This window comes from Rhea pennata, chromosome 2 (genome assembly GCF_028389875.1).
Source record: "Rhea pennata isolate bPtePen1 chromosome 2, bPtePen1.pri, whole genome shotgun sequence".
NCBI lineage: Eukaryota > Metazoa > Chordata > Aves > Rheiformes > Rheidae > Rhea > Rhea pennata.
Window position 1 is genome coordinate 7,953,237 of NC_084664.1, and position 13,836 is coordinate 7,967,072.

Genomic DNA, 13,836 nt, shown 5'->3' on the forward strand with positions numbered 1-13,836 from the left:
TCCTACATGCGGAATGCTGGGAGTTAATTAGGATAAATAATCCCACTATGTTCTCTGCACTGTATGGCTGTGCATGACAGATTTTGTTTCTTTGCATATTCACAGACTCATCTCCTTCTGAAAAATCACAGAATTTGTTCCAAGCAAATATTTAAAGACGTGGGGAAAAACCTACCTTAGCTCCTCCTGATTGTTGTGAGGTGGTGTTGGAAGTGAAGCAGGAACATCCACAGTTTTAGGGCCCTGAGCCATTGCTCTTGCTAATAAATCATCTTGTGGTCTGAAAGGCAACTGGAACTGCTTTGGTCCCAGAGCTTTGGTAACTAAAAACAGAGAAACACAGCACAGTGAGACATGGGTACAGCTCTTCTTATTGATATACGTTCTGTGTAACACGGAACTGATGGCTCTCAGAGGCAACCAAGTATTTAGAGCAGATGGTAATATCACTTATTTGTCTGTAATTCCATTTTTTTGACTGTTAATAATTAATCTCTATTCTTTCAAAAACCTGCGAATTTTGAGCAAAAAAGGTTTATTGCTCAAGTGCACTTTCTGTCCATTATCTGTAGAACAGTCCACAAAAAATGGCTGACTAAAATGTTATTTAAGAGGTAATAGGTTTTAATTCAACAAAATTGCAAGTATTAGAAACACATATTGACTACATATAAAGCCTACTGAGGACACATTTCAGACAAACTGCTTCTGAGCTCACTTAGCAACCTGATTAGTAACTTACACTGGATGTAAAAAACTTGATTTTGAGGTTTTCTTTTTCATATCTTAAGAGTGCTTATAATCTCAACATATTTTGGAAAGGGAAAGGGAAAAAACTATCATTTGACTTTATACTGGTGTAAAATAAAGCTGGATAAAAATGATGACAACCTTAAAGGGGAAGCTATACATGTTATAAAAGACAACTATATCACCTGAAAAACAGCCCAGTTATCTGTTTTGAAATCTGCTACAAACTTGACTTATTTATTATGGAAACAGTAAGCATCAGGCTTACCATCATGACCTCCTAACATAACAGCCTTGCCAGCAAGTTCCTCAGTGGTTGCAAAGCCATTTACCAACTTCTGGCACGCCACAGGAGGTGGTGTGGGCGGAAGAGAGGCTGGGGGTGTTGGAGGATTACTCAGATTGTTCTGCTGCAAGAGATTAAATAACCATAAATTAGCCTTGAAACAGAGTGAGAACTTGCATTGTTCTACTACTAGGTAAGGTAACCCACTCACGTATTTTTACACCCAGAGGCCGTGCTGATAAACAGTGACAATTCCCAAACACAGAGTGAAATACATGAAAGTATCTGCTACAAAAGACACTGATTTTTTTTTTTTTTTTTTAACATCAATGAATTATCAGGGAAAAACAGCTTACACGAATAGTATATGTTACTAAAAGAACCTATAGCTAAATTATCCGCACATAAGCATAGTAAGTCTTTTTAGGAACTGTTTGGGAGCCCTAAAAGTAACCACAGTTTAGGCAAAGGTCTGAACTTCAGAGTGTGAGAGCTATTCCACAGTGACTCTCAGTCACAGTAAATGAGTGAGCTGATCTCTTTCTCACTAAAAGGGAAGCTACCTCACATTGACCACAGGACAAACTGTTACTGAAGCAGTTACCAAAGAGAGGCAGGCACACCGCAAGTTCTCGCTCCAAGTTGCCCCTTGATAACTTGCTTGACTGCCTATATTTCCAAAGAGAATTAAATGATATTTCAGCATCTACTCTTCTTGCAGTCATGCCTACAAAGCTGATATTTATTGTTCACTTTTGAGGCCAGTAAATATTTCTGCTGAGTCAGATTCTCAGTTATCTCATATAAGGCTGGGGTAAACACCACTGCTTTCTAATCAGTTAATGAATTTATTAGGGTAACCAAGCAGCAAATAGGACTCTGCCTGTTCACTATTTTCCTTCTCTTCCAATGTTGCCTTTCTGAGAGACTGAGTTTTAAATTTTATGGGTTATTAGCCCATCAACAAATAGACTGTTTTGTTAAGAGTTTTTAGGTTCTTAGTGGACAAATGAGGAAAGTTTATTTCTCATTTAATTCACATTAAGAGATGCTTTAGTGCTTTCAATGACTTTGTTAAGTACTGGGAATCAGTCTTTTCTGCTCCATAAAACTGTAATTACAATTTTCATCATTTAGCATCCATTTATAAATGGAATACTTCTATTTTAATTTGTTTACAACACAGCTTCTAAAACTGACTTCCACTTTCAATGAGTAGAACAATGACTATCTAGCCTAGCAACAGAAAATGATTTTCTTGTGCTTGCACAAAAGGCAAGAATTCTAACTAACTAGCAGTGATAATATCATGATCTCCTTTTCCCATAGAGAGGACATAATGAAAATGTCAATTAAAACTGTACCTTGTAAATGAGCTGGGAGTAGTAATCTGAAGTACCATCAAGAGTAGCACTACCAAAACTTCCTACAAGTTGATTTCCACCATTTAGCTGGCCACTGCCATAGGGAAGAAAGTGTGCAAAGCTCACTCCAATTATTGGTTCCATCAGAGGCAGAAGAGAGAGCTGCTATATTAGAAGTATAGAAAAACATTAGAAATGAAGTTAACCATAGAACAAACACATCACAGATCTCCAATCATTAGTAGAGTGGTTTCTTAAAACAAACAAACAAACTAAAAAAACCCTGGATTTCCGCCCTATCAGACAACTGTCTCAAACACAGACCATCCTGATTGCTAGGGAAGTTGGTCCCCTGTCCAGTGGGGCCACGGTTCTCCACTCCGGCTCCCTGACAGCCCAATCAAGCAGGCTGACAGAGCCGAAAGGACTCCCACGGCTCTGAGCCTACCGAACGCCTGCCAAGTCAGAAGAACTTCCAAACCGAAATAAAACCAAACCTTTACGTTTCTCAGTCTTCTGGCAGTTTTATTTTCTACCACCCCTACTCAAAATTCAACTTAATTATCAACCTCATTCTCATCGTAAGAGATCCACCCTTTGAAGTATTCTCTTGATGCACTATCCAGTCTCTATATATTTACCTGTTTTAACTGGATGAATGTGTCAGCATTAGGGTAAACAGCTTGTTTTTCTTCTTCCTCTTTTTTTCTTTTCTTGGACCTAGGAGCTGCCTTCTCTCCTGTCCTCTGAGTTCGCTTATTTCTCTGTTTCTTTGTTTCCTGTCCTACATCTGCTCTTTGAAGCTGGCTGTTACTACACCCAAACACACCTTGCATTTGGTTTCCTGTAGTTTGCTGGGATTAAAAAAGAAAGAAAAGTAGAATTTTTGATGTTTTATGATGTAGCTCATTCAAATTTACAGTACGTTAGTCAAAATGAAGACACACAGTAAAATATATCATAGAGATGAACTGTGTTTATACTTTGTTTAATTTGCTGTTACACTGGCAACTATAACTGATGTACTCACCCTACATACAGAATTACGACTTATCATTAACATTGATGTCTAAAAACATTATTAAAATTCACAGACCAGAAACATTTTCTTTTGAATACTCACCAAAATAAAGTTACATGTACCCAGTCTTAGAGGTATTCATTAGGGCATAATGAGAGGAAGACTTAGTTACAGAAAAGAGTTGCAGGACTTGATATAAACAGATTTTCAATTCAGAAACAAAAACGGTGTTCTGAAACAATGCTGGTTTGTACCAATAGGTGAAAACTTATATTGAAAGAATTTGAAAGTCATTCTTCACATAAAAGGATAGTTGTGTAAAAACAATCAGAATAGCATGTGGTAATACATCAGAGAGTGTCAAGTAAAAAAGAAAGACTAACTTCTTTTTATCAATCATTATTCTAAACAGCTCTACACAAGCCCTACCTCGAAAAACTCTCACAACTATTCCTACCACTTATGTTTTAACCACGGATCTTATACCTACGTCACCTGCTACCCACTATTACTTTAATTAGTTTTTAAACATTTTTAAGGTATTTAAATTCTGTTTCAAGGATGCATTTAGAGTTTATAGAGTCATAAAACAAAACTAAGCAGAGATTAAAGATTACAATAAGAAGAAGAACCAAATACACTTAGCGTCAGTTGTACCCTACCCCTGCAGAAAGCCATTTTCTTTAGGACTAAGAGCTTCATAAATTATTAAATTATATAAAGACACTAATATAAAGAATTAATGCCTCCTTCCATTGAAGTAATATTATTAATTAGAGAAATATTTTGTAACTTAAAACCCCAGTAATTTTAGCAGATTTAACAATTCTACATTTCTGACATCTGATAAATTTCTAGAGAATAGTATCTGCTAAAATTAAAGATAATGTATGATTTTCACAGGCAAAAAAAAAAAAAGCATGAACTTGGTCCATTCACAGAACACGTCAAATGCTGCAGCTGAGGGTGCGTGAAGTCTGGCCTTACATCTCGGCGAAGGCACGCAGGTCGTCACCCTCCTACACATGACCAAAGTGAAGGTCTCAACACAAAGTTAGAAGCATAGAGATATACAGCATACTGTACAGAAATATACTAGTAGGTAATTTTCATACTGTTAAATCTTGCCTTAATATTGGCAAATATTAAAGTGGTATGTTTTAAGATTTTTTTAATGTATTTTAATAATAATTCCTGATCTATCAAGTCATATTAAATTGGGTTCCTTTTGTAACAGTGATAATTTACTCAGAGAAAAATGACAGAAAGGGAGGTAAAACCTCCTTACAGCTGTTTTATTCCACCCTTGCGCAGGTAGGTTATTTCCGTGCCTTTATAGAAACGCTTGTTGTGATGGTGCAAACTAATCTTTGACTATTGATAACCACTGCACAACAAAACCAGTAATAGGCTCACCATTCCTTCAGGTGGATTCTGCTTCTCTGTTAACTTTTTATCTCCAGCACTCTCTTCTTCTGTTGGGCAGCTGTTCTCTGATTTCTGACTCAGAAGAGATGAGGATTTTTTATTTTTAAGCAGGTGTTTCAGCAATTCATTTCCTGACTCCCCTTTCGCTGCCGGGATGCTAGCTGGCTGTGTTGGACTCTGAGCTGAAGAGGCAGGATGTGATGTGACTTTATCTTCCTCCACCTTAATACTGTTTGGATTTTCTGCTTTAGGCTCAGCTTGACCCGAGCATTGATCTGTTTCTGCCTTTTCTACTTTAACTTCTTGGATGCTGCTAGGTGAATCTGTTTTAGCCTTTTCAGTCTCTGTATTTTCACTCAGCTGCTTCTGTGGCAAACTGCTATCGGGGAGTTTACAGTCCAGCTCTGGAGAGGTCTGGCCCTCTGCTGCATTTGATGTTGATCGGCCCGTTATCTCCACTGACTCTTGCTCCTCTTGATGACGTGAAAGTTCATTGGGGGTGTTAACTGCGGGGGTGGAGGTAGAATCAGAAATGGTTGGAGTTGATGGTGCAGTTATATCTGAATGTGGAGTAGATGGGGCTTTTATTGACTCAGTATCATCATCCTTTTTCTTTTTTCGAGTCCTTTTCTTTTTTCCTTTCTCTTCTGGGATTATGTCAGAATACAGCTGAATAAGAGACTGGTTTGATCCAGGGAAATTTGTTGCCTGGGGTATGCTTGTGTCTGCAGCACATGAGGGACCGCTACCAAGTACTGTAGATGAAGATGAGGCAGGAGCGAACGGAGGCCTGACTTGGTTCTGTGCAAAAGTAGCCCCAGGGAGATTCCCATGAGTTTGTTTAACAGTATGAAAATTAGGGGCTCCACTTGGAACAGCAGATGCATCAGGTCCAAAGGCTGTAGCCCCCACTGGTCTTCGCTCACTGCTTTGCATAAAATTTGTGGCAGGAGGTGAATTCACAGGACCTTGTTGCAGAATTTGTCCCATTTGTTGCTGTTGATGCTGTGGAGACTGCTGAAGAGGTCGTGGAGCTTGTATGAAATCACAAGGTAGATCAGAATTAAAGAAAGGTATCTGAGATAATGATGCCCTGTTATTTAATTCAGACCCTATCATACCATGTTGTTCTAGTTCCATTCTCTGCTGTAAAGCCCTCTGTCGATCCACCTCCTGCATGAGCTGAATACGCTGCCGTTCCTGTTGCTCTCGTAAACGCTCCTTTCTTTCCCGCTCTTGAAAACTTTCACTAAAGGGGTTATTGTCATCAAACTCCACCCTTGGTGGTGGTCCTGACTGTGCAGTCGCATTAGGACCAGGCACAGGAGTTGGTGTAGCAGGAGTAATTGGCAATGGTGTCATGGGAGGTTGCATCCTTGCTGGATTAATGGAAATATGACTCGTAGGGGCATTTGCAGATTGCCATCCAGATAAATTTGGCATTCTAGTTGGGTTGGATTGCCCAGGGATTACCACTGTGTGTTGCTGATGCTGAAGCTGTTGTGCCACCATGGGGAAGTTTTGCTGACTCATTGCTGGTGACGTTCCTCCTGGAACCATTGGTGGCTGGGCCTGGACTCCTGGCATGATAGTATGGGGTGCCATCCCACACTGCTGTTGCTGCTGCTGTTGCTTGATTCGGTATTCTTCAATCAGTTCTGCATGTTCTTTCTGTTGTTTTCGAATCTGAAAATTACAAAAGTCATTACTTGTCTCTGACATGTACTGACTACAGAGGTGGCATAAAATATGTAATTTAGCATTATACTTCCAGTAGAAAATGAAACTTATGCAAAATCAGCATTTCTGTGCAGTCTTTTCTCTCACTTTTTATGTTAAAGGGCCATGATTTAACTTGAAATATAGTCCATCCTCAAATTTTAGAAAAAAATGACAATTTCATTACTGTCATACATTAGCATAGCACCAGAAAGTCTTAAATATGTACCAAGACCACACTGCTAAAAATTATACAAACTTGAAACTGATCCTTGCTCTGAAAATTTTTACATCCATATATAGGATAGAAAGAGTTGAGAACAGGCAAGAAAAAAAGAATACAAGGAAATAATGAGACGGATGATCTTTAAACACCAGCTTAAAATTTTTAAAAGATGTAACTGAAAAGGGAAAGTTTGCAGGAAAACAATGAGGTATCTTCCCACTTATTCATAGGCAGATCCCCTGAATGTAACATAGCAGAGGAAAAAGCAAAAATTGCTACTTTAAAGTTTTAAATTTTAGGATGAAAATTAACTGGATTTGGATCCAGTTAATCCAAAAGTAAAGACTAGTCGTTTATCTTTAATGTAAGCAGGAGAAGCCAATGGAGGGATATGACAGTGCTGTCAGTGTCTTCACCAGGCTAATGGAGAGTATTTCAGAAACACAGCAGCTACCTAACTCATTTTCTTCTAAAAAATTAAAAGTACTTGTAATACACTAGTTACTAATGCATAGGTTATGGAGAATCTCTCTCTTCTTTCCGTTTACTAGATGATGATTTCTGCACCATCTGCCTGCTGTTTTCGCTGATGTGAGAAGTCCATAACATAATTAAAAAAGTTTGATAGCACACTCCTTTATTTTGAGCAAGGGATAAGCTAGAAAGCTCAGGCCAACAGAGATGCTACAAGGAACGTTGCAGAATGCAGAGTAGGTGCACCCAAAAGGTTATTTGCAGAGTCACCTCAGGTCTGAGATGATTTATGAGCTTTGGCTTTGCATTGACACTGCCAGAAAACACTGCCACTGCACAGAGCCACTGACTGGATGCATCTGCACTGCACTGTTCTGCGCTCTGGGACTTCTCAGTTGGTGTACAGCACTGAACCTGTGTTGGTTCTGCGTGTTTATGCAATGAGGTATCCAACCCAGCATCTCCTCTCAGGATCTGCAGTGGCAAGGAGACATGACTGTACTTGGAATTAGCACAGATCTCTTGTGACCAGCACCGAAAACACAGCCAGGCCTGAGCTGCAACTGCGCAGATCGGCCTGGTGGCTCTAATGGAGCGGAGGAGAAAGAAGCAGAGGCTTTCGCCTGCAGGACTTGTTAGCACAGGCGCTACGCCATCCCGAGCAGTTAAACTGCCTCGGCTGTGGAAACACTGCGGTAGTGTCTGCGTGGCTCTGTGCCGGAGCTAATAACCCTGTCAGACACAAGCTCACTTTGTATGAAGTCAACTCCAGTTTCTCTGCACCTGTGATCAAATCCAACAATTCACAGCGATTTGAAAACTTCTCGCTCAGTATATGTATATACAGTTTGTCCTTTTCAAAAACAGAAGCTTGACTACAGGTAAAGAACATGGTAAAGTTAAATAGAAGGTCCTTAAAAACACATTTTAATATGAAGCTTAAGTTCCACGTAGGTACATAACAAAGTGCTGTCTAGGACACGGATGACTGCTCTAAATGGTGCTTGAATGGCAATGGAAGGCATTTTCCAGCAGTATATGAAACTTAAGTTAAAAAAAAGGAAAAATAAAAGAAACTTAATTACGGGGCACAATACGAATCTGCCAGCAATATCATGACAAGCAGTTGTTACTTTGACATAGCTCTGGTTTAAGCCGGGAGTGAAAAAATGTATCTATATATCTATATCTGTATGATAGAGACTGGTTAAAGTGAATCCTTTTGTATTTGTTCTACTTGTGATTTATTGTGGAAGGAGAAGAAAAAGGAAGAAATGATGCAGACATAATTTATCTGCATTATCTCTCTTCCACATAGTGAAAAGACAAGCCAACAAATATTACGTCAGTGCATACTTCTGAGGCACCACTGCAGCAAGAACCTGGGGGTCATGTACCACTAATGACTTCAGTTCAAGGAGCCTGCTGCCAAATTTTCCCTTCACCTCAATAAAGGGTAACTCCAAAGTGTTTAATATTTGGCACGTCTATTTGTTCCTGACAATGAAAAGATTCCCCACTTATACAATAAGGAGGCATCATGCCAGACAATATATAAATGATGTCTTGAGGAAAACCGCACTCAATACTGTTGGCCAAACCATAGGTTTATCAGAACAATCGTAGACTTAACTTTAACCTCAGTTACTACAGTCATGGTTACAAGATGCAGCAAGTGAAATTCCACCTGAATATAGGGAGAATTCCCCCCCCCCCCCCAACACACACACAGAATGAAAAGTAATTATGCACTGGAACAAAGGCCTAGAGAGACTGGAAAATCTCTGTTCTTGGGAGACTCTCAGAACTTGACTGGACAAGGCCCTGAGAGCCTGATCTGTGAAGCTAGTCCAGCTTTGATCAGGAGGCTGAACTAGATGATTTCCAGATATCCCTTCCAACCTACATTATTCCAGGATATGGTAACAGATAATGCTCTGATAATAAGGGTCTAGGAACAAGACAGATCACAAAAATCCACTAATGTTAGAGATATAATGAAAAGAGATTACAATAACATTTCAAACAGTAACATTTAGATGGCATATAACCAAGAAATCTGAAAAAGTCTGTTACGAGACTTGTTCAAGCTTGAAACAGAACCCTACATGCTAAGAAATTCCTCCTCCACAATCTGAATATTTCATTAATGCTCTTCGTAGCACCAGCAACTCCACTGCAGATAATTCTGCTAAACAATTTCCCCTCTTCCCAAAGCACTAAACCAGCTTTTTGCTGTAACTTTTGCTGCAGCACCTTCTCCTGCAATTCCAGTGTCACTCACAACCCAGAGTGATGCTGCCACTCATGCAAAATATGACAGGGTGTGGTTCCTTTCACACAAGCTCTACTATATTTAACTATTTTAATTAATATTTTAACAGATTTAAAGGGAAGAGTCACACTAGTATGAGAGCTCAGTATTACGGTGATTATTTTTTCTTCCACATGATTACCTGTTCTAGCTGTTTCTGTACCATACTTTGCTGCTCAGTTACATGTTTAAGCTGTTCTGCATCTTCTTCTGGGAACTCACGGCCAGCCTTCTTGGCTGTACGCTGCTTTGCTGAGAGTGCTTTTTTTGATTTTCTGTGTGCTCCAATTTGTTCCTCAAGGTACTTCTGTTGCATTTGAAGAAGTTGTTGTGTTTCTTGTAGCCATTCCTCATATTGCTTTCTTTGTGAATCATCTAGAGACAGGGGAAATAAAGAATGATATGATCTCATCCCATAGAATCTAGCTTTTAGAGATGAAATTTAATAAGTTCTCTTCTTATTTTGTGAACCTGCTGATCAAGTTCAGCCAAATTTAACTGAGGGGTTGAGGTCTCAGAGATATTAAGTTCTTAGAGTGATATGAGAAAAGAGAGATCCAAACTATTGCCTTGAGAGAAAGCAGTTTTAACTTAGTCCCTTAATGTTGAGAGATGCCTGCCAACTGTCTAGTCAGTAAGTGTGCGCTTGCTAGCCAGATAGCACACTCAGCTTTGAAACCAGCTACAGAATCCATTGGTACCCTGCTATGCTACAAAACAGGCAACGCTGAAGTACCCTGGTGAAGGAAAGAAATTAAGAGATTAGAGATCCAAATTTACAGGAGACAGAGCCTAATTAATTCTGGTGCATAGAACAGTTGTGTACATTTACATCTATTTTTTGTTACATCTTCTAAGAACAAATCAAACTAAACTTATAAACATCCACCAGGCATTCATGAAATGAAAGACAGATAGTATCTGCGATTGGAAATGTATGTCAAGACCTATCTCCTGTTACAAAAATCAAGTCCCACTCCATCATCCTATTCAACTTCAAGCCTGTAAGGAGTGCAAGGTAATCTGAACACTACTAAACTGAGATTGCTAATTAAGAAGGCAAATTAAGACAGAGGTACAACTTATTTAACCTGCACTGCAGAACTTAACAAAAAACCCAAGAACAACAATATCATAAGGCCACAACACTTCCAATAACAAACATGCAAGATAGTGGAGAAAGGCATTCTCTCCAGCCACATAAATGTAAACTGATGAAATGCTTTCAGCTGAAACCAACTCAAAACCACTCTCTATCACAAAAACTGAAATAGTAGGAGTCCAAAAGCAGAAGTATAAATTCATACTCAGAAGTGTAACAAAGCACTCATTTCTAATCATAGACAGTGTTTAAAGCTTCTTTTCATTTGAGAGACATCTTAAAAATCCTTAAGAATAGAATAAATTCTGAAGGGGGAAGGACTTGATTCATTTTTTAGAAATGGCTGAAAATTTGGACTACATGAGATATTTCTGAATAACTTTTTTTAGAATTATGAATTAAAATACAAACTACAAGTTAAAGTCACTGCAAGAAAATGAACTGAAAAAACAAGCTCTTTACAACTTGTCTTCTGTATACGCATAACTTTTGATCCTCACCAGAGGGCATTCAGCAGCCAGGGCCTTTTCCCTCCCACAAATAAATGCATTCAAACACAGCCTATAACTCTGACATCACTCTTTTCACAAATGAGAGATGCTGATTTGCTCTGAGGCTCATGACTGAGAAATCTATGGTTTTCAGATATTTTTCCTGGAGTCAAAGCAATCATGTCCAGGAACACTCTTAGCTGTGCTAAGCCCAGAAAGAAGCAACAAGGCTTGATGACAAGATCACTTGTCTCATGATAACACTGTGGCAACAAACCGGATAATCAAGAATCGAGTATAGAATTTCCCTTATAAAGAAAGTTTATCTCATATAAAGAATAAAGGCATGGGTATGTCAGCGTGATTTCAGCACAACCATATCTTCCTTGTGCTCCAGTCCCTACCTATATTAATTGTTGCTGCTGCAGAGATGGTCACTGAATCTAACGGCTCTACTAAATCAATTCACAGAGCTATCTACAGTCTCGTGGGGCATCGATTCTTCCACTGATAAATTCTGTGAAACTAATCATAAAACCTGAAGTGACAACTGAGTGGAAATGATGGAGAATAACTGCAGACAGGAGAAACTGGAAGTGCAAATGAAAGTACTGAAATATTAACTAGTTCCAGATAAATGCCACTGAAATGAAAAACAGGTTTTCTGACATTCTCAGAACCATCTCCAACTCTCCCCCCAGCAGAGCCAGACCACTGTTGAGTGTCATTTAAAATCTTACTGGAAATTAATACAGAAAACATTCCTAAAATTTCTCATTGCCGTTTAATACTGCTACTCCAGTTTTGTAAAAAGTAAAAGTGTTTACTTCTGTTTCTATTAATAAATATTAAGTAAAGCTTTTGCAGTGACAGCAGCGCTTTTTTTTAATGTGTCTTTCCCTCCCAACATATCCTTAGTATTAATTTTTGCTAACAATTCTTATTTTAGACACTAAGATCTACAAATAGCCTTATGCAAGTAGAAGTAAGGAATGCAAACTACTGGTGATATAAGTAACTGTTTCATCAACTGTGGTTCCCACCCAGTCTTGCTTAACTAAGACCTGAAAGGCTTTTATTCATATTTTTTAAATTGACAATGATGCTACACAAAATCTTTCGTTTCTTAAATGAAAGATAGCCTATCAATGTAGACTGCTACTCTCACTGAGCTAAGAATACTACAGTATAACAAAAGGCTAGATTTTTCAGCCAGCAGTCTGTCAAGTAATAAATAGAACTCTATTTTGACACAAATCCAAATGATGATCCAAATAATTCTTTATTACTCTTTGTGACTAATATCAGAAAACTCAGCTTTGCTTTGTTCCCCTCTTTCCCCATGGTATTTCTTTGAGGACACTTTTTTAGACAAATTGTTAATATCATTTACTATGTGTCCTTTTATAAATTGGTATCATAATGATGAAATGGTGCTAATTTAGAAGGACAAATGAGTCAAGCTAAGAAAATATTTTTGGAAAGAAATATCCATATATTGGCATTTTATTAAAAACAACAACAACAACAAAAAAGAAACTCTAGAACGAAATATCAACATACAATAAATTATTCAATCTGTACTTACTGACAAAACCAGGACCAAAATTTGGAGGATTAGGCCTAGAAATCTGAGGAGTCAAATTTCCATCCTAGAAATTTCAGAAAAATACACAGACAAGGAAATTAAATCATGATTCAATTAAAAAAAAAAAAAAAACAGCCTTTATTAGGCACTTTTAGACACTTTATTAGGCACTTTTGCTATGTATCTCATATCAAGTTGTATTACCTGTGTGATTGCTTGCTGCATATGATTTTGGCCTTCACTGGTCTGAGCCCCTGGCACTGACTGCCCCATAAAGGGAAACCTATTGATACACAAACAGAAGATGAAACTGTAATTTTAAAATTGGTGGGTATTTTAGAAGAGAGACTATGGTTTGTATTAAACTGAAGTTATACAAAACATCTAAATGCTTTACAGATATTTGCTTGAACATCTACACCAAACTTCTCCAAGGTGTGGAAAATAGTATTTCTCATTTGATCCTACAACACTTTGCTCTAAATTTAAACTATTGCATTCGATTCTTTTCATAGAGATGAACTAAACATGACATATTATGGTAAAATTAGTAAACATGGTATTTTACTAGTAGTGAAGACGCAAGGGAGCAATCTAAACAAAAATGACATAAGAAACATCTATACTTATATTTTACATATAACATGTATTGTAATGATAAAAATTAAAACATGGAATGATAAAAAAAAGAGATTTAATGTGTTAGGTATGATGGCAACACAGTCACTACAGTAGGGTAGACGTATTTTGGGTTTCAAAAACAGTTTAAACAAGCCCCTGTAATAACTTTCAGACAATGTAACTTCACAAAGCAAAACCAGACAATTCAGAAGATCTTAGTCTAAGGTAAGAGTGTAGAAGAACGCAAACTTCTGTACATAATAGTGATGGAGCACGGATTAAATTTCTTTTTTCTTATTGTATCTTGAAATAGAAAGATAAACCAGAGAACATAAACTATCTAACTAGCATCTGAGCAGTTAGAATCTTCTGCTTGTGCAGGTTACCCCGATCAGGTTGCAGTAATATAACATATTAATATATATTTTACATATATACATATATAAAATATA

The 13,836-nt window shown here is 37.9% G+C and overlaps 1 protein-coding gene across 14 annotated transcripts in view; it reads right to left on the reverse strand.

Annotated features, from left to right (window-relative positions):
- The window catches only part of KMT2C (lysine methyltransferase 2C), a 201,785-nt gene that overhangs the window by 11,811 nt on the left and 176,138 nt on the right, over window positions 1-13,836 (reverse strand). For 11 of the 14 annotated variants that reach the window (XM_062568808.1, XM_062568817.1, XM_062568814.1 and 8 more), the window contains 8 exons: window positions 12,968-13,046; window positions 12,764-12,827; window positions 9,725-9,957; window positions 4,838-6,535; window positions 3,042-3,254; window positions 2,401-2,565; window positions 1,019-1,160; window positions 176-323 (listed from right to left, as the gene is read on the reverse strand). In XM_062568808.1, the coding sequence (XP_062424792.1) occupies window positions 176-323; window positions 1,019-1,160; window positions 2,401-2,565; window positions 3,042-3,254; window positions 4,838-6,535; window positions 9,725-9,957; window positions 12,764-12,827; window positions 12,968-13,046 (2,742 nt within the window). The remainder of the gene's footprint in view (window positions 1-175; window positions 324-1,018; window positions 1,161-2,400; window positions 2,566-3,041; window positions 3,255-4,837; window positions 6,536-9,724; window positions 9,958-12,763; window positions 12,828-12,967; window positions 13,047-13,836) is intronic. The other 3 variants (XM_062568818.1, XM_062568806.1, XM_062568807.1) reach the window with 2 other exon arrangements.